Source organism: Aphelocoma coerulescens, chromosome 10, assembly GCF_041296385.1.
Source record: "Aphelocoma coerulescens isolate FSJ_1873_10779 chromosome 10, UR_Acoe_1.0, whole genome shotgun sequence".
Classification (NCBI taxonomy): domain Eukaryota; kingdom Metazoa; phylum Chordata; class Aves; order Passeriformes; family Corvidae; genus Aphelocoma; species Aphelocoma coerulescens.
This window is the reverse complement of record NC_091024.1, coordinates 2,575,819-2,603,662: the sequence shown is the minus strand read 5'-3', so window position 1 is coordinate 2,603,662 and position 27,844 is coordinate 2,575,819. Positions and strand designations below refer to the sequence as shown.

General features: G+C 41.6%; 1 protein-coding gene across 4 annotated transcripts in view; it reads left to right on the top strand.

Moving 5' to 3' along the window:
- Window positions 1–11,840: 11,840 nt before the first annotated feature.
- FBN1 (fibrillin 1) overlaps window positions 11,841–27,844 on the top strand; it is a 144,836-nt gene continuing 128,832 nt past the window's right edge. For all 4 annotated transcript variants that reach the window (XM_069025321.1, XM_069025326.1, XM_069025328.1 and 1 more), the window contains exons 1-3: window positions 11,841–12,007; window positions 25,865–25,947; window positions 26,851–26,949. In XM_069025321.1, coding sequence (XP_068881422.1) covers window positions 11,841–12,007; window positions 25,865–25,947; window positions 26,851–26,949 — 349 coding nt within the window. The remainder of the gene's footprint in view (window positions 12,008–25,864; window positions 25,948–26,850; window positions 26,950–27,844) is intronic.

Here is a 27,844-nt window from a genome sequence, read left to right as displayed (position 1 = left end):
CTACTTCCTGGAGTCTGTATTTTAAACAGAAATGACTTGCTAATGTCCTTGAAGAAGACAGGGTAACTAGTAAGAGGCTTATCATCTGTTTCTGCTTAGACAGAGTGTATTAAGAAAAATGTAGATGGAGGATTCACTTCTCAGAAGTTGGTTGCTCTTTTCAAACTTCCCACTAGAAACATTTCCATTTTATTCTAGAATGCTTTGGACTAATATTTTGAAGAAAATAAAGGGGAATAAAAGGAGTATAGGGTCAATAAAGAAAATGCTGACGATTTTCCTTTTGAAAATATACAGTTCTCCTAAAATACTTCACAGAATTGTGTTTGTCTTCATATTTAGTTATGGAAGAAAAATGGAAACGTTCCAAGAATCAAAACATTTTAACACTCTTTGACTGGAGCTTTTTGTTTTAAAATGAGTCTTGGTTTGTAAACTTTTGCAGCTCTAAAAAGTCAAAATTGAAATGAAACAGTTTAGGAGATCCAAATCTGGCCTTTTTTCCACATGATTTTTCTTTTGTGGAAAACTTAAGTATCTCAGTTTCCTTCCAAACTGGAAGGAAACCAAATGTGAAAAGTAAAATCGTTCGTAAAACGTAACTCCTGTCTTCCTGCAGTGCACTTACAGGAGATTATTTGCCTGTGTCAGCGATGCATGCTACAATAACCAATAGCTGGGGAAACTATTTCCTACACTTCTCAAGATTGTTCCCTTTAGGTCATTAGCAGATAGTTCTAATAAACATGAGCTGAGCCAGTAGAGGCTTTGACTCTATTTATCACTGCGGATGTCTGAGCAGTCCCTGTGGGAAGCTGTGACCAATTCATCAGCCAGGGAGTTTAACTTGTTCTTAACTCTTCTCTTGAACAAGCAGTGTCAACAGTCAAACTAAATCAAAATCATTCACATGTGCATGTGTAGGAAGAGGTAAGACATGTAATGTTGAAATAAAATCATCTGTATAGCTGTAAAAAGCAGGCAGCTGGTGCAGGAGTTTCTTTACTCAATGAGCTGGCAGGCCCTACCTTGGGGAATGTGTGGGCCTGAGCAGGGCAGGATCTGCTGCTGCTTGGGCACCTTGCCCTGACCCCTGGCAGTTCTGCAGGTGGGCCCAACTCAGCACTGATGCTCCAGCACTGCAGTGTGGGCACTGGGGCTGGCGGCTGACACAAGCTTCCCTGCTTCCTTTGGTGGTATTGCTGTTACTCTTTGTAGGTTCCATTTGTTAGCTCTCTGCACCCAGTCTGTGTAGCAGTCCCATAACCTTGCAATTCCAGGCATGCATATGATCCAGTACCTTCCTCCAAGGAGCAGATGTAGTTATTTAAGAGCTTAACACGTGAGTCAAAGTAGGACTGCTGGGTTCTTGTGCTTAGGAGAACGGGGAAATTGGCCAGTATGAATTCAGACTCAATGACTGAAGGTTTCTGAAACAGAAAATCTATTGCAACACTGTGCCCCAGTAGAAGTATCAGAGAGGAAGTGATTGAATAGATTCCAGTGGGATCCTGCTACTCCTACTTGTCAGAGCACGGAATCATGGGCTGGTTGGGGTTGGCAAAGAGCTCTGAGGTCATCTGGTCCCACATGCACTGAATAAGCAGGGTCATCTAGAGCCAGTTGCCCAGGATTTGGAATATCTCCAAGGATGGAGACTCCACAACCTCTATGGCACAAACTGTTCCAGTGCTCAGTCACCTTCACAAATCTCTGACACAACTGATAAGAACTACTTGCTAAAATCCCTAATAATGAGACATATTCTGCCACCCTTACAATTATTCTCTCCCCTCTTTGTAGTTTGAGAAGAATGAGACTGTTGACAAGGAAAAAAGGTCTTAAAATGAATATGCAAGTGGCCATATCCAAAGCTGCAAGATCCTGTTATGGCAAATGAAGTTTTGGAGTCATCCAAGCTCTGGGCTACTTGCTGCACACATTTGTGCCTTGCTGTCCAAGTGTATATATTTCCTATGCTGCTGCAGTTTGCCTAGACCTGGTGTCAAAGGCAGTGGCCAGTTGTCTGGAGCTTGCTTTCTGTCCTGTTCATACACTGCAATAGGCCAGTCTTGGGCTTTTGGAGAGCTTCTGGAGTAGGAACAACCATATAAATTAAATCACCACACTGCCTGCTGAATGCTTTCTTGCAGAAGTGCTGGCAACCGTGGAAGATATTTTGTGGATCATCTGAAGAACGGCAGCTTCCCCACCTGGCAGCTGTCAGCCAGGGTGTTCTTGACACAGCTGTCTGCTGCTAGCTCAGCAGTGGGGCTGAGCAGTGCAGATTCCAATGGGTTTATAGCTGGGATTTGCAGATTAACACTCTGTTGTACTCTGCAGCATCTTCCTGGGCTAAATCCCACCTGCACTCTTCATGAATGGAAGAAGTTCCTCAGGTTTTCTTTCTATTCTGGTCCTTCAATCACAGTTAAGCAGATTTAGTTCCAAATGTGTTAGAAGAGCTCTCTTCTCCAGCATGGGATTCGGTTAAGCACAGGACCAACATTTCTCATATTATGGGTGTAGCCAGTGGCATAATTGATAATATTCTATTTAAAATGTTTGAACTTTATTCTTTCTTTATTTTTTTACTTGAAAATGGTATTATACAGTTTTTGACTGCAGGAAGGGGAAGGACAACTTGTGAAACAAATCTGTCAAAGCAGGATAAGTCGCTACCAGGGTTGCCTAAATCAACCACCCTTAAAATGGAGTTTGTGATAGGGCAAAAGGTGGAATCCAAACAAAAAGAAATAACACAGAAAATTCTAGTTAGGTTTCAAATGCTGAGCTGCCCTAGAAGAAAAAACTTTTTTCAGGATTCCATGGGGAATGACTTACTGTCACATGCATATCAGTGATCTGCTGAACTGATATAATGGTACAGTTATTTTTTTTAAGACATTTAGCTCTGAATTCGACACTCTTGAATGTGTGTATTAGAGCATGATGCATATGTGAATTCTGAAGACTTATTTTTTACAAGTTTGAGTAAATTAAAAAAGCAGTTATTTCTTGGTTTGCAGGACACTTCTGGAATTTCACTTTGTATTTTCACTGTGCAGGACTCTGAATATTCAGTCAGCAAGACGTCACAGGCTTTTTGTTTCATTGTTTGTAACAAAACCCCAAGTAGGTAAAGAGCCTCATGTGCAGACCAATGAATACAGGGGATTGCATACTTTGAACAGGAGGAAAGACTTTGAAGACTTTGTAGCCAACTGTATGGAAGGAATTGTTTCCGTTTCTCCATAAAGCTTTCAAATCCATGGCATAGGCTCTTTTCAGAAATTTTGCTGCTCTAGCTTAGCTTAACTGATGGAATAGCATTCACCACACTGAAGTCAGGGCATGCTCTGGACTCCACTGAAATAAGTGGAGAGGAAAAAATTATCTTGGGCTTGGACTAGGCTTGCAGTGTCAAAGGAAGCTTCTCCAGATCGTTGCAGTGCAGGGAAACTGTTTTCCCAATAGTTTATCATAAAATGCCTCCAGACTGGAGCCTGTGAAAGATTTCCTTATCTTGAAAAGGCACCATGAATCTCCTTATTTACATCATCCACTTTTCAGCCATAAAATTACACTTCCTTCCTTTTACTGATGAACAGGAGTGGGAAAAGTCAGCCTTAATATATATCCATATATCTATAGATAGATAGATAGAGATGTCCTTTTTCCCAAGCATCTCCTGCCCATGAGTATTTTTCCTTGGCTCTCCCTCATGGGTTTCAAATGACATTTCCTCTGCTGACTCTGTGCCTGTTCGACCTCCGTTCTTATTTGTCTGAAGTTGTGTGGTATTTTTCTTGGTATTGAAAGGAGTTCACAAAGCTAGAAAAAGTGTTCAACATCTTTATTTCAAATCTGTAAAGTGTCAAAACCTGACTCTTTAAAGAAGAAATGTAACAGCTCAATCTCTTCTGAGCTCTACCCCATTCATCACAGTAATAGCAATTTTGGGTGGACCTGGTGTTGATAATTTGTAAACCACTGGGGATGTTCTAGAGGCAGTAATTCTGTTTTTTAAAAAAAGGTTAAAAGATTTTTTATTGTTGGAATTTCTTCCCTCATTTAAATATAATCTGAATAATTTGTACTAGAAACTAGTAAAAGTTACTCTCATTTTAAGTACTCTCATTCTAAGTACTAGATTTTAACTCTATCCCTGTATTTAAATTTTCTCTGTAGGAGAGAAAAAAGGGGTTTTAAACCTCCAAAAAACCATACAGTTTTCTTCCTTCCTGTCCCTTCTCATTCCCACTTTGAGCCACAGTATGTGGAATCTATTGCAACTTCCTCCTCAAATAGCTTCTTTTACTTAATTTGGTTATTTGTAAAATTAATATATTTTAAAATTAACTGAAATTTTTATTTCTTGTTTCCTTATAAAGAAAGGCAAGCTGATTGTCTCTTACAGATATAGCTATAAAGTGTTTATATACTGCAAATCAATGGGTTTGCTGTGAGTTGAGCCAATACATAAATAAGAAGGGGCTAAAACTGAAACAGAATCTTCTGTAAGTTAATAGGAAGTTTCCTATTGACATCTGTAGGCTGAATTTACCCAAGTAACTGTATTGGAAGTGCACAGTGCAATATATTAAAGATGTGTGTATTAATAAATGGATCATGTTCTATCCAGTGTGGTGTATAAAGACCTTGCATCTGATGGACGTTTTCAGGCAGTGAAGGCTGGCTGCTGAAACTCGTGAACCTGATACAGTAACGCCCCAGTGACCCGCAGTAAGTAAATTTTAATACTTTCAAGGGACAAAGTGGGAAGGAAATCCCCAAGTGGGAGGGAAATCCCCAGTAAGAAATCACAGACTCTAGATGAGGTTGTCTCAGTTTACTGGTATCTAGAAAACCTGAGGAAATGAAGTCAGCCTTTTGAAAGTTAGTGAATAAAGGAAAGTGCAGATCAGAGCTGTTCTGAACTCTTCACTGGCCAGAGACTCATCCCTGTCCTCTGTGAGTCAGCGCTGCTCTTGGGGCAGAGGTGGCCAACTGCACAGGGGCTGTGAGTTGGGACTGCAAGCAGGCAGTGCAGGGAAGCAATTCTTTACTCTTCTGGTACTTTAGAAACTGCACCTGCAGTACTGTATCCAACTCTGGGCACCCTGGCACAAAAAACCCACACTCACCCCTAAACCCAAAAGCCACTGACACCTGGAGCAAGCCTGGCAGAGGACACCAACATGGTGAGGGGCTAAAGCAATGCTCTCTGAGCAGAGGGTCCATCCAAACTTAAGAAGCACAGGTTAGAGGGAGCATCTTCCTGCTGTCTTCAGGGTATAGAGGAGATAGAGCCTGACTCTTGTGGGTGGTGTGCAGTGGGTAGGATGAAGTGCAGGCACAAATTCTAGGAAGGAAAATTCCTACTAAGTATTAAGAAAAATCTATCGCAGCAAGGGTTGTGACACCACAGAGTAGGTTACTCCAGAAAAGTGGGGTGTCCATCCTTGGAGATACTCAGAACTCATCTGGATAGAGCCTGAGCAGTCCATTCTTAGGTTGGTCCTGCTCTAACCAGGGAACTGGACTGAATGACTTTCACAAGTCCCTTCCAATTTAAACTCATCATTGATTCTATGAGGGCTGTATGCAATGCTCTCATAGTGTTATTTCTCAAAGGAAGGGCCTTGCAAATGGAATGTGGTGGGTTCAGAGTCTAATCCCTGGTCTCTTATTACCTATTTTATTATTTCAACTGCATCATGGGGCAACTCCCTATCAACAGAGACATCGCATAGCCAGAGGAGCACTAGGATGGAAAACAGAGGCAGAGACACCCAATCCCTTGCTGACAGTGTTTGAAGGAATGTAGGGCCTGATTCAGCTGTCTTTGTTGGAGTCAGTAGGGAGTTCTGCATAAATCAGAGTTACAAGAGGCTCTTGGTTACTGATTTCCACCCACTTGGAATGTATTAATTTGGATAAAAAGCTATATCCATTTTGCTCAATGTTTTAGCCTGGAAATTCACCCATCAGTTGGTATTTTATGCTAGGCCATGAAAGTTGTTTCACTTTGCTTCTGAGTTTACAGGTGGGATTTAAGAGGTCATTGGGGACAAATGTAAGACTGAGGAAGCTTGGCTTGCAACTGTTACTCTGGCAAAATTCCCATTAAATTTGACAGGGTTATTAGCTGACAGAAAGTAGTAGTATATATATTTCCTTTTCTTGCACTAAGGGTGGATTAAAATTCTTATTTTTAAATCAAAGAAGCAATTGCTATTGTTAAACTAGGTTTTCTAGCAGTACACATAGAATTAAATACATCACTGTAGGTATATTAGATTGGGATTAAAAATAAAATTCCACTGTATTTTAGTTGTATTTTTATTCAACCCTAGTCTTACAAAAATAGGTTGGTGCTTCCCCTACCTGGAAGACAGAATGAAAGTTGTAGGATTTCTTTTGGTTTAGTTCTTTTTGCTTTAGGACCCCCATAAATAACTCTGACAATGGAAGCTGCCTTCAGCAAATGGAGATGTGCAAGAAGTTTCACCCTTAGTGGGTAAGGATTGATTTAAAATGAGATTGAGTTTTAGATCTCATATGAACGGGGTACAGAACATTCCTTAAAAAAATACCGAGAAGGGAATGTCTGAATGAGGCCCTCTTTTGAGTTTCCTTGTACTTTCTTTGTCACTGATACTGAGGAATCCAGGTGTTCTAGAGGAGAAAGCACATCTGTTTCATGCAGATCTTAGTAAGGATAAATGTCTGGTTCTTGGTGGGGTGATACAAAAATTTGCCGTGTTCTTGTAAATTAAAGGTGTTACTTTGTTTATAACAACATGAGATCTGTGCTAAAACTGTTTCATAGAGGCATAAACAGGAGAGATGTGCTCTGAATGTAATATGTAATATGTTTATGCTCACTTCAGACACAACTGAGATAAAATATTGTAATTTCTGCAGAAGCCCATAGGCCCCTAATGTCTAAGCCAAGAAAGAACTTCTTTTATTTCTTCTTATATTTCTTATATTACAGAAATATTACAACACTTTGCACAGTATCACAAGGTATGGAATTATATGGTTATGTAGGTTGGATTTCCTTCTCCATCACTCTGCTGACAGATGAAAACTTCAAATAAAATAATTTGTAAAAATTAAGTTAAAGTCTTGGGTGAAATATGTCCCCATATCTATCATTAATGAACTCCACAGCTACTTATCACAGCTTGTCTGACCTAACAGCATTAAGAAAAATGGATACTTTTTTTATTTCGAGTTACCTAATTTATTTTATTTTATTTTTTTAGATTTAAACCAGTTAATTGGTTGTCTGGATGTAATTACTGTTTGTGCTTGTAATGTACTTAAAAAAATACACACACTAAAACTTTCCCACACTATTTGTTTTCATTGGCATAATAAAGGCCCTCTTAATAAAGAAATATGTAAGATAGACATACTTATTTTTGCTCACTTGGGTTAGAGTAAATTTACAGATTAAAAAAATGCAATTATTGCAAAAGTTCATACAAATTGAAATAAAGAAACACTTTATGAAATGAGCTCCCAACATATCACAGTACTTCCAGTGAGAAGATTTTTTTATTTGCAACAGTTCACAACAATTTGCCTGAAATATGACAATTCTGCTAACCATCCTTCAGGAGGAGAGGAAGGAGTGTTTGAGTAAGATGAAGAGGACTGGCCAGCCCAAGGCCAGCAAGGAGGGAGACCAGTACTTTGCACCTCTGCTGCTGAGCACGAAGATCACCAGCAGTGAAAATTTCAGTTCAGTGTTTTTATGGAAGCCAAATAGCAGGACAAGTAGGTATGTCTCTGAGGATCAGTTACATGTTAATAATTTGGGCACTGTGTAAAATGATTTCTGTTCATGATGCAGATAACACAGGGAGGTGCACCAAGGCATGGTTAGCAAGTAGTGTGTCTTTCACTAGAGGAATGTACTGGTCTTGATTTAAAGTGTGTGTATAGTTATGTGAATATTTAGGGTCATTGTTTCCCAGGTGATACCCAGCTGTAAAGTGTAGTCTATGTCTCTTCTATCATTCCCTCTTATAATCAATCTACCTGTAATTAACCTGCCCTGATTCTGGGCCCTGCCACCACAATCCATGTCATCTACATCCTCCAAAATATAGCTACAAGAGTCTCAAAATCACCTGGAAGAATGAGCATTGTGGAAAAATAGTTGCTTGTATGTTATGGAAAATTCCACTGTGCATGTTGCAATGATCTTATATGTCTTGTTCTTGGTGTCTTTTATTTTTGGGTTTGATTGCATGGTTTGATCAAGGAACTCAAATATCACTGAGTTGCTGGATCTTGGTTAATCTAAGAGTTCATCTTTCTGTTTGTCACAGGAAATGGTGATCAACTGGATCATCAGAATTGCTTCTTAGTTGCCTTGGTTTTTTTTCCCTTAAGTGAAACTTCAAGTGGCTGACAAGTGTTTTGGAGACCATATAGAAATCTGTTTGTCTAGATGTTCTTCAGAATCCAAATGTTTGCAGAGACTCAAGTGGCTGTGGGAAAGAGTGGATGACCCTTATTAGTAGCTCTGTTCAGCAGCAGAGAGCAGAAGTTGTTTTAAGTCCTTGGCTTATGACAATGTATTTTTCTAGTGGTTTGAGAACCCAGGTGGGCACTATTTTAAAGTTGTCAACAATGTAAGTACTTCTAATGTATAAGCATATTCTTTAAAATGACACACCAGAAGTTGATGATGTGCTACATATTTCACCAGATTAATGAACTTCCAGCCCACATATCATGTAACATTACTTCATATAGTGTAATCCCCATTTCTGCAACCATGCAAGATACCAAAAAAATACATCATAAAATGTGCTAGGAGATATGAGAAACTCACCCCATTAGCCTGTGACACAGACTAGATATTTTTCTGGTAGATCATCCACAAAATTAAAGCAGTTGAAACAGAAAATGTTGAAACCAAAAGAATGTTTGAGTAAATAGCAACCCAGAATTCCTTTCATAGCTTTCATAACTTTTGTTTACTGGTAAATTCTATCTTCACATTATAAACATATTTAGTAAATATCTGATGACATTTTTGCAGTGGTTCAGTTTAACTTCTATATTCACTAAGTAAATGTTTAGATTTTGCTGTATGCATAGAGAATAGTGAAGGAAGAGAACTGTATATCAATGTACTGCATGTCCTGAATTTCTTAATTGAAGGGATAATTACTACCACCTTTTCTTCATCTCTTTTTGGGCTTGAGCAAATTTTAATTTGACACTGCAAAAGAAATACAAAATCCTTTAGACAATGCTATATTGTCTCTTCAACCAGCATAGCCATAAAAAAATTCTTATCTTTGTATACTTATGTGTTAGACAAACAAGAAAAACTTTGAAAAATAAAATTCCTGTTTATTCAACTAGATTGTGACAGGAAAATTAACATTTCACATTAATCAAAACCCGTAACATCTACTTCTGTGGTGCAAGCTGCAAATCAGTAATACCTTGCTTGCAGAATTGAAGTTAATTCGTTAATTTAGTACAAGTTACAAAATAATGGTATAAAGTGTGGGCTGCTACTGTCCTGAGCCTTGTTCAGACACACTGAAGTGACATACTCTGTACTCCATGACTTCTTTCTTGGGCCAGTATCTCGTAGTATTTCACATCTACCTTTTACCTTATACACTCCATCTGAAAGTTTTAACAGTGACATTGAAATGGTCAAAATCAAACGACTGTTTTGTAATTTGCAGAATCTAACACTTTTCTTGATGATAAAAATCAGCCAAAAGGATTAGAAAGCTGCTATTGTGGTGAGTACATAGTTTAGATACTTCTATGTGTGTTTAGAAGGATAATGCATATGTAAATATGTCATATATAAACTATTGTAAACTGATTCAAACTGTGTATTTCAAATAGCATCTATCATATCTTGTGTCACCATTACAATTCAGCTGTAAACAGAGATTGGTACTAGGAAATTTTACACACTACTTCCTTTTTTCCTGATACTGTATTAATGGCAGAATAAACCATGCATTTACCTTTGGGCAGGGTGGTGGTTTGACAGCTGCTGTGTGTGGGCAGCTGCTTGCTTATGAAATTGTGCAGCTGAGCATTTGCAACATCAATTCAATACAGAACCACTTACCATCAGTAGCTGCCTGAAACTAACACAAAAAGGGAAATACCTGCAAATTAGGACGTTTCTGCCAAAATATTTATATGTGAGCAGCAGCAGAATCCATAAGTATCATTCATGTTCAGTCTAATGGGTTTGCTTTTTGTTTGTTTTGTATTTCCTGTGTTTGTTGAAATGGGATAATCCTGGTTCAGAGAGTTACTTGATAGGAGCATATAGAATCTGGGTCTGAACTCTATTACTGTGTTGTGTTGTGTTCCCTCCTCAGTTATTTCAGTATAAAAACTTTCTACCTTTCAGGTGTTCATAGTGGTTGCTCTTTTTGATTTAAACCGTAACTAAAAACTGCAGGGCTTCCTTTCCTTGAGAAGGATGAGACAGGCATTTGTTCTGGAGCTGGCTGTGGAGATTTAGGAGTAGGTACAGAAGAGCTCAGTGCCTTGGTGTCTGTGCCATGTTAGTTACTAGAAAGTGCATTATTCATTCTGCAGCAGCCTCTCCGGTAAAGCCACCATCGTTGCTGTTTTTCCTTATAAGGGAAACAGATACCTTTATGTTATTTTTCATAAGCCATAGATGCAAAATGCTGCACCTCTAGGAGACAGATACCTCTACACCTACCTATCTATATGCCTTTAGACGGAGGCATAGGCGAGCACTTCCTTCGGTTCCCCCTCACTCCTATCTGACACACTTGGCTCAGCATTAAGGCTACCCCAGGCGCTGATGCTTCTGCCGCCGTGTGCGCCGGGGACCCGCGGGGTAACCCGAGCTGGCAGCGCTGCCTGGCCGCAGCAGCCTCCGAAGCGGAGGGAGCGGGAGCGCCGCGTCCTCCCGGGCAGCACCGCACGCTACCCGCGGCTCCCGGGGAGCCTCTGGGAGCCGAGCATCCCGCCAGCCCCGGGCCGGCCGCAGGTGACCCGCGGCGGGGCGGGCCAGAGGCCGCCCGGGCAGCGCCGGGAGCCCCCGGGTTGGCGGCTCGGGGGTGGGGGGAACATTTTTATTCCCCTCTCTCTCGCGAGAAAGAGTTGGGCGGGCGATACTTGAAGAGGAGGGGGGGGAGAGAGGAGGGGAAAAAGGAGGAGGAGGAGGGAGGGGGCACTGGAACCGCAGCTGGATTAGCGGTGGGTGCAGCGGCCGCAGCTGGAACAGCAGCGGGAACGGCAGCCGGCGGCGGCGGCTCCAGCGGGTGCGCGCCCCTCGCAGCGGCTTCTCCCGGGGCGGGCGGGCTGGGCGCGGGGCTCCTGCCCGCGGCGCTTCGGCCGCTGCGGCTCTAGCGGTGCCCGGCTCGGGGAGCCGGGAGGGTTCATGCCCGGGGAACACTTCCAGCCCCGGAGCGGCTTCGGGAGCGGTGGCGGCGGCCGCGGTCTGTCCGCGGCGGGTGCGGGAGCCCCCGCGGATGCTGCTGGAGGGGAGGCAGAGCCCGCGCGGCCCCGGGCAGCCCCTCGCCATCCCCCGCGGCCGCCGCCTCTCGCGGGCGCGATAGCGCCGGGCTGGCCGGGGGCCGACGGCGCCGGGGCGCGGGGGCAGGCGGCGGGGGGCGCGGGGTGGCCGCGGCCGCTTTTCCTCGGTCCCTAACTCCTTTTCCTTCTCATTTCTCCCCTCGCAGCTCGCCTTGGAGAGGCTGGTCGGAGACAGGGCGGCGGGGACCGGCGGTCTTCGGCGGCGGAGAGGAGGCAGCGGCCGCTCGCAGCCCGGGGGCTCGGGGGACGCGATGTGGCGGGGGCGGCTGCTGGGGATCGCCCTGGGAGTTGCCGTGCTGTGGGCGTCCCAGGCGGGCGCCGCCGCCGCCGGACACGCCGAGGGGGTGAGCGCCAAGGAGAGCCGGTCCAGCCGGGCCAAGAGGCGAGGGCACGGCGGCGGGCACGACGCGCTCAAAGGGTAAGTGCGGGGCCGGGGCCGGCCCCTCCCGGGGTGCCGCGGCGCGGGCCGGGCAGCCGGCGTACAGCTGCCTGCGTATGTGAGTGTGTGTGCATCCATAGCCAGAACCCCTGGAGCGCTGGGGGTGCGAGAGCTCCCCGAACCCCCTTGGGGCTGCCCGTAGCGAGGAGCGGTTTGGGCTGGGGGCGCCGAACGCCGCCTGCAGCACCGCAGGGTAGCGCCTGGGCTCGGAACCCCGCCGCCCTGCCAGCCCCCCCCGCGGGACCGGGTGCTGGGTCCTCTGCGACCTGCAGCCGTTCTTCGCCTCTGGGTGGGCGATGCTTCGTGAGGATGAGCCGCAGCAGCGCGGGGGTTGCTAATTTATCTTCTAGGAAGGCCTTAGATAAGGCACGCTGTGGGCTTGTGCATTCCTTCCGCATCCCGCGCTTCTGCTTTGCATAAAGCAGGATAACGGTGATGCCTGGAGCCCACAGCATGCCCTTTCCATCAGCTGTCCTCTTTCATCTCCGCCTTGAACCTTTTGTGATGTCCGTTCTGCTCTCAAGTAGACTGTCTAACTATCTAGTACTGGTATGAGTGAGCCCAAGCATACAAGAGTGAAATTTCTTATGAAACATTGTGGTACATGCTTAGCAGAGGGGTTTTTTGGAAGGCTAAATCTGCATCAGGCAAACTTTTCCCAATTCTAATGGAACACCTTTCCAATGCAAAAATAGTTGTGAAGTCAGCTGAAAGGCATTGCATGCATGTGCAGCTGAAAATCTAGGTGAAAAGTTTGTAATAAAGTAATAAAAAAGAAGTTTCCTTTCTCAGGTGATCCACTGTGCCTTTTCAGCCCATAGCCAGATTTTTTCTGTTGTCAGGCAGAGGACAAATGTAACAAAAATTGCATTAGAATAGTTATGGTTCTGTAAGGGATGCAGGCTACTTTCTTACCCCCCCATTTCCTCAAAAAGGAGCTATTAGAACTTTATTGTTAGAGGCCTTGATGAATATGCTTTAATTTTTTGCTAACTTCCTCATAGTTCTACAGTACTTTTTTACCTATATTTGGATTTACAATCTTGGCTTTTTTAATGCTTGCCTGATTGAAAAAGGTTTATGTTTTTAGGTCCACATGCTGTAAAAATGGATGCAAGCTATCAATATTGTTTTTCGTGGATCTGATTTTGTAGGATCAGACTCTCTTATTTAATTTCCTTATACCTTGTCACAAAGTAAATAGTTGGACAGAGCAGATCCAAAGTAGATGTGACAATCTAGGTGGTGAGAAGGACGTACAGAGTTTGAGGGACTAATTGCAAGCAATAAAAGATGATAAGGAAAAACATTTATTAGACAGTGCCTGTATTCTTCAGGGTGTTTTAATAACCTGTGTTGTTATAGAACTCTGAGCTAATATCAAACTGATAAGCACCATTTTTTGCTCAGTGGCACAGAGTATGCCATCCAGCACGCTGTGCTGACTTGGTGGAAGTTAGAGGCACCTTAGCTGAGGATAAGATTTCTTTGGTGTATATAACTGTCACTCTAACCTGTGCTCTTTGGGCAGTAATAACAGTGCATCCAGGGATGATATTTCAAGTGTTAATTATTTTTGGAATCTAAAATAGATTAGGGTAAGTACTTAATCCTCTGAGTTGATTCTTATGCTTAACAGAAGCCTGCCATATTTTATGTCCTTTGCAATAATTCTTCCTTTTATTGTCTGTTATCTATGAGTTATATGTCTGCTTAGTAATCTGCAAGTCTAGAGGTAATGTCAGCATGAATTTTAGGTATTCTGTATCTTAGTTTTTTTGAATATTACAAATAAGAGTGAGTGCCCCTGGGAAGCAGATTCTTAATAAGGATGTAATAATTTGCCAGATGAACTGAGATAAAGACAAAACAAATTATTGGTTTGGTTTCTTGTTATACCTTTTTTCGTAACCCTGATTTTAGGCTGAGTATAGAGTTCCCAAATTGCTTGGAGGACAGTCATTTTGATAATTGTTGGGTGAATCCTCCAGTTTAGAAGTTTGAGCACTTTCTTAGGTGTGGTACTGTACTGTACAATGTGAATAAAAAGAATTGTCATTTTAACAGACAAGGTTGGAACGAATTCTTTGGAAGGACAGATGGAAAACATATTTTGAATGTACAGGAACCGTATATACATTATTCATTGTAATTGGAGGACTGAAACACTAAAAATATGATTTTACAAGGAGACATAGTATTTTTTTAACTTGTTCGTCAGTACAAATGCATTTGGGAATCTGATAATTGTAATACAAGTCATAACAGATGCTGGGAAACTTTATTTTCATGTTATTGCAGTTGACTAAGACTTTCTTTTCATTTTGAAATGAACTCTTTCTCTGATTGTAAGGTCCACGGGGATACATTTTTAGAGCAAACCCTTTACACTTATTCTTTTTGTGTGTTTGATTATAATGACTATTGAAAGTCTTTAGCATTTGAAAGTATTGAGGTTAGTCTGTGTGAATTCTGGACTTGTAGGTTAAAATGAAGCCCGAGATCTGTTTCAATTCTCATGATTTTTCCTGCTTAACATTTTTTACTGCAAGCTGTTGACTGCAGGAGATGTTTGCTTTCATCTGTGTGACCTTTGCCTCATTGTTTATGCCTGTGAGCTGTCCGAATGTATAATGTGATTTTAGAAGCATGTTTTAATTGTAGTAATTATAAATTATTTGGAAGTGCCTCTTAGCTTCTCATTTTAAGACTTTACCCTTGCTGCTCATGTAGTTTGAATCAATCCTGCTATGGAGGCATTAGAGGGGAAGTCTTTTAATACCATCTGTGTTTGGCCTGTTGCAATGTATATTTATGTGCTGGTGTCTCTAAGTGATCAGAAAACAATCAGAATAAAGGCAGTAATTATTAAAAAACATAACTAGACTCTCTGGTCATGAAAATGTTGCTGGAATCCATTGTGATTCAGCAAGTTAAAATAATAAGCTGCTAGTAAGGACACTTGTCCAGATTCCCAGAACTTTATCACAGATGTTACTGTATTGAGTTATAAGGCATCAAGCCATTATCCTGCTACCCCTTAAGCACCTAAGGATGCAGTGTCAGCTCCTGTAGGAAATAAACCATGAAAAATTGGCCATGAGTGGGAAGTTCTTTCTAAACAATACATACTTGAAGGCAACCATTCATATGTCTTTCAATCATGGGTATAAAGTAAAAAATAATTTACTCCTGATTTGATTGGTACTTGTCTGAATACAAGGAGTATCGTACTCAAAGATCTTAGGATGAGTTAGGATTTCTCATTTTCTGATGATGCTAGATGACTTCAAACACTAATGGGTAGCAGTCAGTTGTTAATATTTTAATCAATGTTTGTCATGTTTATCAGTCTCTTCTCTGTATAATGGTCAAAGAAAGCAATGATTTGCCTAACAAATAGCAGAAATTTTGAAAGAACTGAAATTTCTTCAAGATAGCTGAATTCTGATATTTCTAATTAGGCGACTAATTAAATGTATTTGTGCAAGAATGATTTAATTTCTTTGTTTTTATTACATTGAAATTATAGCGAATATTGCAGAACAAAATAGTTGGCTCCAAAATGATTCGTAAAGGTCTTGGATTATAGGTGTTCAACAGGGGATTGAGCTTGTTGGACCAATTTCTTTTGGTTATCTCAAATGAAGACCACAGGTTTACTGATACGCTTCCCTGAGTAAACTTGGTTGGATTTGACCCCTTTTATGCATCAGTGCTCCCTGCAATAGAATAAATCTTATAAATCTATAACTTAATTCTAGTGTTCAACTATATAATTAGGGCTTCTGGTTTTTGTTTTAAACCAATATTTACCACTAAAAGCCTGCTGAAGAAAAGCAGACTTTCTGTACTGGTAAATATTTGTTTATACTGAAAAACCTCCAAACATTTTTCTTGCCACTTGTGGCCTCAACACCTCTGGGCAGCTGCTGGTGCCACACCTTGTCAATGTCACTCTGCAAGTGGGAGGCAGCCTGAATACTTGGAAATAAAAAACTTAATTAAAAATACATGCAGGTTGCTGTAATACCCAATGTGCTGGAGCACTCACCTGGCTTCCAGGTGGCATGGCTGGACTCCTTCCAGTCCTCTGTGCCTGTGGGGCAAAGCTTACATGGAGGATGAAGAACTTTTGTTCCAGCACATCCTAGTGTGAAAACTGAAATCTTTGGCAACTACGTGTAGTGTTACTGTTCTGCACCTCTCTGAATGTATTTGCCAATGGTTGTGGTACTGTTCTTTTGGCATTACATGGTGCTTGGAAATCTAGTTCTGAAGTGAAGTAAGCTCACAGATATTGGCACTGTGCCTCATATGTGTGTTTCCTCTCTTTTGGTATGATGTGATTTGATGTAGGTGTGACTTCATGAAGCAGAAGAAAAACAGTAAAAAGGAAATAATCTCCAGGGCTTTGTAGTCCTTGTAGTCTCCATTTAGATATTCAAATTGTGTCATTTGGACATCATCTCTTCAGAAGGCACAGCCTTAATCCAAATTCTGGTTTATCAGTTTTGGAGATAGACTTCTAGGCCTTCGTAGTTTGTAGGGCAGAATTAGGACTTCATTCACTTTGGCCATGCCAGTGAAACCTGTGGTTAAAACTCTTGGTGAATACTGTTGTAGCCTCCCTTTCACTGGGGAGGCTCTCAGGCACATGTGATTCTGTTACCAGCAGCTTAGCCAGTCTTCCTCTCTGTGATCCTTTCTCATATTATATTGTAGCGGGACACAAATGGTTTTGAAGCGCCACGTGCCTCTCCTAAAATACAGTAGATAAATACTTTCTTGCCATTTGATGGTAGTAGGTCATAAATAGAGGAAACAGAGGAAAAGGGCTACAATAAACAGTGTAGCAGCATTCATGATGTACTGTATGCAACAAGATTGTTTTGGAAGTGTTGTAAAAAAAAAAAGATGAAGCAGGTTTCCTGTGACCCAGCACCACTGGGCCAAGGTGACATGTTGAAGATCAGGAAGGCAAGACTGGATGTAATTATTTTCCTTTCTTCCCCTCATGTATCTATTTATTCATTGTTGTCTACATAGCTCTTGGCTGTATCAGGCTGGCCTGATACACTGCCCCAGATGCTGCAGTCACAGCTGGCCTGTGGTGGCTTTCGTGTATTTCATGTCAGTATTGTCACTTTGTGCCCCATCACAGGAAGGTACCTTGCTGTCCTACATCCTGAGGGGTCCTTTAAGGCTCATTGTTGCTGTGACTTAATTGCTTGGCAGGTTACAAACAGATTAATCCCACTCAGAGCACAAGAGATGTTGTGGATTGTACTTGGTCTCTTTCTTTGTGCTCCAGGTAATAATTTCCTTTTGTGGATTTGTTACGCAGTTGTCTACTCTTACGTGTGGTGGTGTCTTTCTGGAGACTTTCTCATCTGTTTCTTAGTGTTTAATTGAACTTTTATTGACAGGGGTGTACTGTCTTCAGAAACTGGAGCCATAAAGTGTCGGGGGAAGAACAGCACCTGCAGAAAGTGTGTCTTGTTGGAGCAGGGTGCAGTAATTTTCAGTTTCCAGTGCAGGTTTCCTGACAGAATTGCTTCAAGGAGACAGAAGAAACTCTGGCTAGGCATAGCTGCACTTCCCTCAGTCAGGAGCCTATTTAAGATTTATAAAAGTAGACTTCTCCCCTGTTAGCCAGCACAGGACACATTTTTTGTTCAGTGGTGGTTCCACAAGTTGTTCACCAGATTCGATGTCATCTGGATCTCTTTGCCTTGTCACTGGATAAGCTTCTGCTCTGTGTGCAGCTTCACACAGTGGTGTCAGAGCCTTTGGGGCTGTGCTGGGCTTGAGGATGCAGACTTGGAGTTAGCAGAGGGCTGCTCTCAGTTGATGTGGGAGATAAGGGAGGATGTCTGGGTTAGAGCTTGGCAGGAATAGTCCATCTGTCAGCTTCACTTACAGTCATCCTTATCAAATAAGGCTGCAGCTTCTGTTTCCCTGTATGCTTATTTTCCTTTCCTGTGGTGTGTTGCTCAGCATTGCTGCTCACTTAGGACAGTCTTTGTCATTCATCTTCCATCCTGCAAACTTGAAGGTTTAGTGTATAAACTTCAATACATTTTGACAAGGGTGACTTTCAATACGTTCATGGAGTGAGCAACTCTTCTAACCTGTGATTGTTAGAACAGTATTATCCAATATGAAAGACCCCAAATATTTAGCTGTGTGGATAACTAAGAAAACTTCCTCTTGGTAGAAATGTGATAGACACTGGGTAATAGGAGGCCATCTCTACTTAAAAAAGACTTTAGGAACTTGAGATCTTTGAATGTGCACATATGAAAATAGTAAGAAATGAATCATTAATTTTTTGTGTTGCAATGAGATTGACTCCCATCTCATCCTTCTTCTTCATGTCCCTAATGAACCCTAAACATGAAGAGGATATACAGGCATGTCTGTCACTTTGGTCTTGCTCCCCAGACTCAGTAAATATTTTTGTAGAACGGAGCAATTGTGGCCTGGGTTGTTTCCGATTAACCATTGCAATGTGCTGGGAAATATATTTGTAGCTTTTTGATCTTACATTTCTCTTTTGATTGTTTTCTCATCCATTCTGACTTTCCCACCTGGTTGTACTTATTTAATATTTTAAAAAGGATTTCAGACCTACTGAACAGCCTCATTCATGCTAAGGCTGGTGTGCAGATAGAGGCGTGAGGACAACCATTTGGTTTTTTGTGACACTTAGGAAAGTTGGGCTCTTCTTTGGAAGGTACCTTGGGATGTAAAATGTAGCCTGTTAAATTAAAACCTCTGCCTTCTGGTTTTGCTTACAGATCTTCACTGAAGTATGAAGGAGGTCTAGCTTTTATCTGGAAAAATATTTTCAGTGTTGACTTGCTGGAGAATCTGTTGTTTTCCTTTCTACTTCTCATTTTATGAAATGATTCATGACCATTATAGCCTCAGAAATACCAAATGAAAGCCACAGTTCTTTTGTCTATGGTCTTAATCATTTTCATCCTCTTTTTCAAGCTTCTCTCTCTCTCATGTTTTGCTGGAGGACATCAGAATATCCAGTGATGTTCAGCTGAGGTTTCAAACTAAAATTTGTTTCCTTTCAGGAACATTATTTTCCTCTTTTCTTCTTCTTTGTTTTTCCCACTAATATTCCATATTTTTCTCTTCCCTGTGTACAGAACAAATTAGTGTCTGCTAGGGACGAGTTGAACTAAAACAGTGGGATCTGTATCAACAGGGTTTTCCTGTTTCCTTATGATAGATGTGCAGGTAACGGGCCTTTTGAAAATATGGAGTCACTGTCCCAGCAAGGAGAGAGACAAAGGGTAGAATAGTGTGTAGTGAAGGGAGCAGGAGAAATACTGATAACTCACCTAGAATAAATCTTCAGTAGCCTAAGGGAGAGCACTTAATACACAAATTAATAGCATTGCTTAACACCTGAGGGCATTTTCTGACAGTATTGATGCAAGTGTCATGTATAGGAGACTCCCTAGAGTATTGGGTGTCCTCCACAGTGGGGATGGTGGGTGGCACCAGCACAACCTGCAGCCTCCTGGGAAGCCTCAACGAGGGGCTGGCTGGCCTTGGGCTTGTCTGACCAGTGTGCCCCACACCAGCCCTTGTGTTGCTGCTTAGCTTGGGCACGGGCTGGCAGAAATCCTGAGTTCCCTGTGTGCTTTCCTTTGGGAAACTGTTAGAGGTTTGCCTCCTCAATAACCATTAGTGGGTACATGGTGAGTGTGGGAAGTAGACCTGGAGGTGTGAAATGATCTCTCCCTGTTCCTGTTTCAAGTGACATCTGGACAGCTAAGCATTGCCTTAGCCCACAGTTACATCCATTTCCCATGGGACGTTGTTTAGTGCTGCCAAATAGAAAAGAGTTCTTGTCCTCTGAATATATCTTTTAAGTTTGGTTGGGGATTTTTGTGTGTGTTTGTTTTAAGAAAATACCTGATGGATCCTTCCTGTTTACCCGCTGCACTTGTCTGGCCTGGCAGATAGTTCCTTGTGGTGACATATTTGTACTTTACATGTCTTATACAGCCATGTAGATGGGTTTTGAGCTGGACCCATTGACATTGTCAAGTGGAACAATGAAGGAATACATGCCAGAAATGCGTCTGTCCCTGGCTATGAATGAGAACAATGCCTGGCTGTCAGGTTAGATGAGCATGTCCCTGCAAAAGACAGGGTTGGATTTTTAGAGCAAGTGTGGAAGAATTCTCTTAATGTCAAATGCTGTTGTTGGATTGCTGTATTTAGCTGTCACAGTGTGATGGAGGTTAGGGTTAGAAAAGTGTTCAGTGTTGCTGCAGGAAACTTGCATGTCATTTTGAACTCTTGACTTGCACGTAGGCCAGAGCCAAAGATACCCGTAGAGCTGCTCAGCGTGTTATTTTTTTAGTTGAACTGAGCCAGGATTCTGGGACAGCAGTATCCTTACTGTCAGAGTGAGAAATAGTTATCATATTAGGCTCTCTGCATGGCACAGGCTTGCTTATTGCAGTGTAAAAATGAGTTCATCAGATGCAATCCTTTGTATGTAAAAAATACATTTTGCTTAAAAGTGCCTGCTTATTCTTTATAGTATAATAGAAGCTAAATTTTGTGTTTGTTCCAGAGTTTAGCATAGTTTTGTAGGTTTTCCTTTTATACGATTGAAATAAATAGTTTCAAGGGTTCTCTTAATGATCTTCACTGAATGGTTAGAAGAGGCACAGTGATAAAAACATCCAATGTTTACAATATTTCGTTAAACAACAGAGAATAAATCCCTGTTTAAACTATTTGAGGTACCTGGAACTGAGCCTTATGCATGCTAAATGCAGACCTGTGTCTGTGTTTTTGGCTCTGTCCAATGCACAGTTAAGTTTTTCAGTCTGTGGGTGTATTTGCTGAGAGTGGTGAGTTCAGAGCACAGCCAAGCTTCTTCCTTGGGCCTCGATGCTGTGTCAGGGTTGCTGCCTGTCGTGCTGTAGCTGTTACTGCTGCATCCCACTAGGAACCAGATCTTCCCTTCCCAGTTCTGCTTTGCTCACTGCTCCTTGGAGGAGGGGGTAGGTGCCAGCTCAGTTAAAGGAGCTGCTTTAGATACTGACCTCTAATTTATGCATACTTGGCTTCTGTCATTTAAGTGAGGAGGGATCTTGGAAGGCCATGTGGTCCAACCTCTACTCCAGAGCATGGTGAACTTAAATCAGGCTGCTCATGGCTGTGTCCACTTAAGTTTGGATTCTCTCCAGTGGTGGAAGTTCTTGATTCTGTGGGAAAACTGAGTAAAACTTCAGTGGAGTCAGCAGAGCAGAGCCACTCTGTGCCTTTCGTATTTACTCTGAGACACTGAGAGGTTTAGTTAGGTACATAAAGCTGGTTTACAGCAAAAGGTATCAATCTGATTTTGTCTCTCTTGAAACCTACTAGTAAAAGCTATTCATCTTCACATTCTGGAGCCTTAACTACTATTTCTTATTACATTGGTTGGACTCAGATAAGCACATTTTTAAGACCAGCCTCCCGTTTGTTGTTCTTTTTAAGTCCCCAGTGCAAATGTGGAAGCATCACTCCAATTTTATGTGGAAATGATCAGTAAATAGTTCTGAGTACAGTTTTAGCAGCTACCAGAGTTACCCACGTAAGAAGAAAAATAGGCAAAGGCTTCTCTAAAAATAACCATTGGCTGATGATATTGCTTTAAATTGTATTTTTCTGCCAGAAAACTGGGTCCCTACATTATGTTAAACATATGCTAACCACTGCAGCCAAATAGTTAATAGAAGCTGTTCATGAAACATTCTCTTGCAAGGAGGAATCCCTGTGTATTTTCCTAGGGAGAGGAAAATTGAGTTGAGGAAGCAATGAGAACCCCTTCCCAGTATCCCTGCATCTCAGCTCACCTCTAACTGGTGATCAGCTGTTTCTCTTGCTCTCTCAGCTGTTCTCTGCCCACTCTGTCTCGTCTCTGTCTAATTTATTTGAGACCCGTGCTTTGGGTTTGATTCAGCGCGGATTACGCCAGCGTTGGCCGGTGCATGGCAGTGCTGCTGACAAAATTTCTGCCTGAAGCCTCGCTCACAGCCGTGCCAGAAACCCTTCCTCCCATGGGAGTTGCTGATGGGCAATGCTTTCTTCCGGAGAGGGCTGCAATTTCCTCGAGGGGTCACAGGCAGGGCAGAGCGGAGATGTGCAGAATTCGCCCTCCCCCCCGGGTGGCTGCAGCCCGGGGCTCCGGCCGTGCCTCTGCCGGGACCGCGGAGAGGACAGTCCCAGTGCCGGAGGTGTCCCTTCCATTCCCGGGCTGGCTGTTCGCTGCTGCCGGCTTCACACAGGGCTTTTGAACAGCTCCCTCACTTCCCTAGCTGTCACGTACCCTCGCTGCCTGGTTACAGCTGATAAGAAGACTCTGCCAAGCTTAGCGTGATTTGGTTCTCGTTATTTTACCTCTGTGTGGCCGCTCTGCCAATCCACCCGCAGTGCCTGGGTGATGGCTGCAGGTCGGGGGAGCCGGGCAGCCACGCGTCCCTGCTGAGACAGGGCCCTGGAAGCACGGGAGGGACAGACCCAGTGGGTCCTTTCCGTGGGTGACATCGGTACTGCCCCGTGGAGAAAGGGGACCTTTTACCCGAGAGTGTGTGACAGCCGGAGGCTGTGCTGCATCGCCGCGCTGGCCGGGGCAGGACCGCGCGCCTCCATCTCAAGGAGCCGGCGCTGCGCTTCTGCCCGGGCTCATTCCCCACACGCCGGGAAAGGACAGACAAGGCTTTACTTCAAGGACAGACAAGGCTTTACTTCGTAATGAGGTGTAGGGCCCCTCTGGCTGTTTCTGAAGAAGAATATCTTCTAGTTAGGTGCACGCAGGTGCTGTCAATATCTATGCAAGCCTATCACTCTCAAGTGTTAGTTATCAGAATTTCCAGATGAACCTTTTTCTCTCTGCTGTTCCAAGATTTTTCTAGTTGATGACTCATGTCTAATGTCTTTTGATAACTCAACTCACTTTGCTACTGAATTTCTACTTGCATGTTATTAATCAAAGACCTAATATCTTGTTTACTTTGGACATCTTTGATGAAACTCTGGGCATCAGCCACCCAGTCTCTCAGCACCATATCATTACAGAAATCCTTTTATGCTTTACAAGTTCATTAAGTGACTCTAAAATAAAATGAAAGACTTGTCTTCTTTTTTTTTTTTTTTTTGCCTAATTGCAATGGTAACAGCTTTGTTCTGATAGTTTCTCTTCTCTGGGCTTTGGAGTGAAAGGAAGGTGCTGTAGGTGCTTTGAGGGTGTATAGACATGCTTTTGCTTATTTTTTTATTACAAATCAGATTTTATAGCTGAATTCTGTTTGTAGTGCTGTTCAGGAAAACAGTTTTATAAGAATATAAAACACTTTATTCATAGCTTATAATATCAGCAGGAAAATATGCTCTATTTAACACAAAGTGGGTAACTGTTTAAAGTAAGTACAATGATAGAGTCTTTACAATTTGGTTGATAGTTTCCATGATTTTACATGAGGCAAATTATTTATTATTGCCTTAAATACTTTATTTATTTATGGAGATTTATTGCTATAGTGTCTGATCACCTCATAAATACCAATGAATTTAAAATTAATTATTTTCAAAGTAACTTTTCAAATATGCACGATTTAAGAACACTCCCTCTGTCTCAAAGAAGTAGCATTCAGACTTTAGTATAGATTTCTTTTATAAGCTAGACAGCAACTTTCTGACGAAAAAGTGTTCCACTGGAAAATGCACTTGTCAGGCTCAAACCGTTCCATGGAAGTACAGTTTGATGACGTTTTTCTTCTTTTTTTTCAAAGCTAAGCATGCTGCATCAGAGTTGGAGCCTCCTGGGTGTATGGCTTAGCCTACCCTGTGGGCAGCTTCAAGGCTCTCAGGGTCTCTGACTTCATGGTTGCTGGCACATACAGGTTTTCCAGAGTCCCATTTTGGAAAAAGATTTTTAAAACCAGGTTTCTCTGTGACACAGAAATCTGCTCCTGACTCTTAACGTGGACCAGATGGTTCCTAAAGCCACGTACTTGCTGAGACTGAAGTTTGACAGAGTACATAAATATTGCTTTATGATCAGCCTTCTACAGATCCTCACCAACTGGAGTCGGAAATGGGTGGTTTATGCCTGTAGGTTGTAACAGGTAGCAACAAACCCATTCTATCTAAGTTCCATTATTTCTTCTGAGTGGAGAAGGTGAAAAACAATCTCACTTGTCTCCTTGCCAGTCTTACTTGGCAGATGATTGTGGAGCAACATTTGGCATTGATGAACAGGGAACTCTAGGAAAAGTTACATGGTTATAGCCCTGCGGGGAAGTAGCTGACATTACTAAAACTGAATGCACTGGAATTAAATGAATAAGACTTTGAGTCTGTAACATCAGTTGCAGGAAGGGAAAAGGACCCTCCAACAAGTCCAGTTGTGTTGCTCACATTCACCTCAGTTACCACTTTGTAATTATCCAGAACCAGTTGGTAATGGTAGTGCTTGCTTTGATTTAGAGTAGTTTCTGGCCGTAGTTGGAAAGAATAGGTGTCACTGGAATTGGTGTAATCAGAATACTTGAAATTGCATTAGTAATGCATATCCCTAACTAAATACAGTATATAACTTCTGTTAGTTAGAAAATGTGCATAAAGAAGTGTTTGTATGTATTGAGATTGTTTGTCTTTAGTTACCTCACCAAATGAAGTAACTATTGTTTACTTAGACATTGCAATACTAGGAATGAAGAACTTTCTGAAAGACCAAGGACAAAATAGTAATAGGAAACCTTTCCTAAACCAGTAAACATTTAAATCTGTCTCTAATCCGTATACAATATTTTAATAAAGCAGTTCCTAGGAACTCACAATATTTATAGAGGTTGTAACATTTTCCTCTGCTAAGATTATTAAGCATAAAACAAAAGAAGGAACATGTTCTCATTTTTGAAGCTATTCTTACTAGCTTTATTTGCATGGATAGATGCATTAAATAAATAGGACAAGATTAAAAAAAATCTGTTATCTGTGAGGGACATAGAATCATTTCAACTTCCCTATTTTTACCAATAAAATCATGACAGGAATAGTGTCATGTCCTGTCAGCTTTCATTGTAAACTCTAGTAATAAAGTTATTTGGCAGGGTAAATGTGGATGAGAGGAATGGGTTGGAAAGAAAAATTCCTGTGGATACATCATTTAGGGAGGGCAGTAGGCCCCTCATACTCATTTCATAGGACTGTGTCACTACATATACCCCCATCCTTGATTAGTTTTGGTAGTAAGGAATTTTTCCTAATGAAGAATTAACATATTTTGGCTCATTTATTTGGCTAATGTTCTTGTTGGCACATTTCACTCATACATACATAGTTTTGTTCATGGACAAAACAGGGAATAGTAATAGTGCTTTAGAGTAAAGAAGAGAAAGCAACAGGAAGCTTAAAAATTACCACTCAAAGAGCACTAGATTTAATTTGTGCTTATTAATGATGCTGGATGAGATCCCTCATTTTGTATTTAAGTGTGAGTTTTGCTCAAAAAACCTGTGTGTTTACTTCTTCAGATATGGAGTGATGTGAGACAAGGTTTGCCCATTCTGTTCCTGTTGTTAAGATGCTACCAATTTTATTTTGTGCTTGTAGCGTAATCTTTAATTTGTATAAGTGTATGCTACCTGAAAACCCCAACAAATGCAGGCTGAAAACATACAGCACTTCTAAATGTAATTATTGAAATGTGTATTGCAGTGATTTACTTTTTCTGTTTTATTCCTCTACTTTTAAAACTTATTTCTGAGTAAAAATAAGAAATCATCCTTTTTTTTTTTTCCCCAGACCAAATGTGTGTGGATCACGTTACAATGCCTACTGCTGCCCTGGATGGAAAACTTTACCTGGTGGAAACCAATGCATAGTCCGTAAGTTAATCTAGTTACGTGTTTATCTTTGTCCTTCTATGTTTCAGGGTGTTTTTAATTGTATACCAGAACTGAAATGTGTTTCTATGTGTTTTCAATAGCAGCTGTACGTGATTGCTTTACCATTTAAAATATATACAAAGCTAATATACGGAGTTTCTTGGGCTACAACACAGTGATGTGATACCAGTATTTAACAAAAGATTAATCTCATCCACATGTTCTGTTTAAGTCTGTGGTAAAGGGTTCCAAGGGGTGTGTGAACTCTTGGGAGTGAGTGGAATATGTTAATCTGTTTAAGTTAATGGAAGGAGGCAACAGCATCAGGCCAGCAAGTACATTTTATCTGCTTCTTTGGACCATATCCCTGAAATACATACATAGGGGTATAAATACATGAGTACATCGTAGTGCTATATATACATATTCATATGTAGTACAACAGCATACTAGAAATAACTCCTAAAGGCACTTGGCCCAAGGCTGATAAGACTCTTTCCAGAGATCCTGCAGCAGCGTGCTGTCAGATGGGAATTACTGCTCTTGCATGTGTGTGGTGCAGAAATAAAGGAAGCATTGTACTGCTGCCTCAGTGCCATCCTTCCTCCAAGGGTAGTCTGGTAAAATGGACAAGAGTTTCACTTTTCCAAGGAAATCTCCCCATATCTAGTGTAGCCTGTGGCATGTTCCCAGACCTTTTCATAGCAGATGGTGAAGGTCTGGGTCTTAGCTGCCCCCTATAAAGATGCAGATAAACAGGAAGAACTGTTTTGGGATCTGTTGTACGCAGTTCAATGAGTTTGTGGGTGTTTATGTTATGGTACTGGATTTTCTATCAGGTGGTTTTTTATGTGTTTGAGGTTTTTGAGACATATTTTAAAGGCATTTATGTTTTCTTAATAGCAATCTGCAGACATTCCTGTGGGGATGGATTTTGCTCTAGACCAAACATGTGCACATGCCCAAATGGTCAGATAGCCCCCTCCTGTGGTTCAAAATCAAGTAAGTATTTCTTCCGTGTCTCTGATATTGCTCTTTTTATTCTGTGAAGCTACTAAGGTATGTACAATGGTTTGGTAGTCAGTATTTAAGCCAAATAACTTCTGAGTCACCAGACGTACTTTTACCACAGGAAGGGAAGTGTAGCTTCCTATGATGAAACCCAAGAATAACTCAGAGACTGGCTATTGGAGACACTTTTTTTTTTCATTTGCCACTTTGTAACACTAATTCCAGTCTTCCTTCCTGCTTTCTGGAAAATGCCTTATCTCTGTTCACTGATAGACATGCACATGTATACAGCAAAAAAGTTGTAATGATAAGAGAGATGACTCTTGACAATTGGCTGACCTTGACATGCTTTGTAATTTTCTTCAGCTTTCAAAGGTTATAAAGCAGACACTATGTATGCTGTATGTTAATACCTAGGCCTACAAGCATTAGAGCATTTCCTTGCCAGGCTTGGTACATATCTTCTGAATCTAATACTACTGACTTCCTTCAGGTGACACTTTTGTAGGTAGTAGAGGTACAGAGTTGCACAAGGTTTTGAAGTGGAATAGCTGTTCATCAGAAAAACAAAGGTGCTTTGAAAATTAAACTTTCCAAAGAGATGACTTTTCCTAAAAATGTTTGTATTTCAGGTTTTCAAGGAAGGTTCTCCAGAGCCAGGGAAAAATAAGTAAAAATAAATACATTCAATGAACAGATAACTCAATGGCTAAATATGAGCTCAGTGTTGATATAAAGTAGGATTTTGCACAGTTCATATCTGAGATGCCAACCGTAAAGTACTCTGTATTCTCATTTGAACATGGTGCTTGTCTCTTAGAATGTAGATGTCGATTTTTTATGAAATGTGAAGTTTCTGGAAGGAATTTTGAGGGAGACTGGTTCC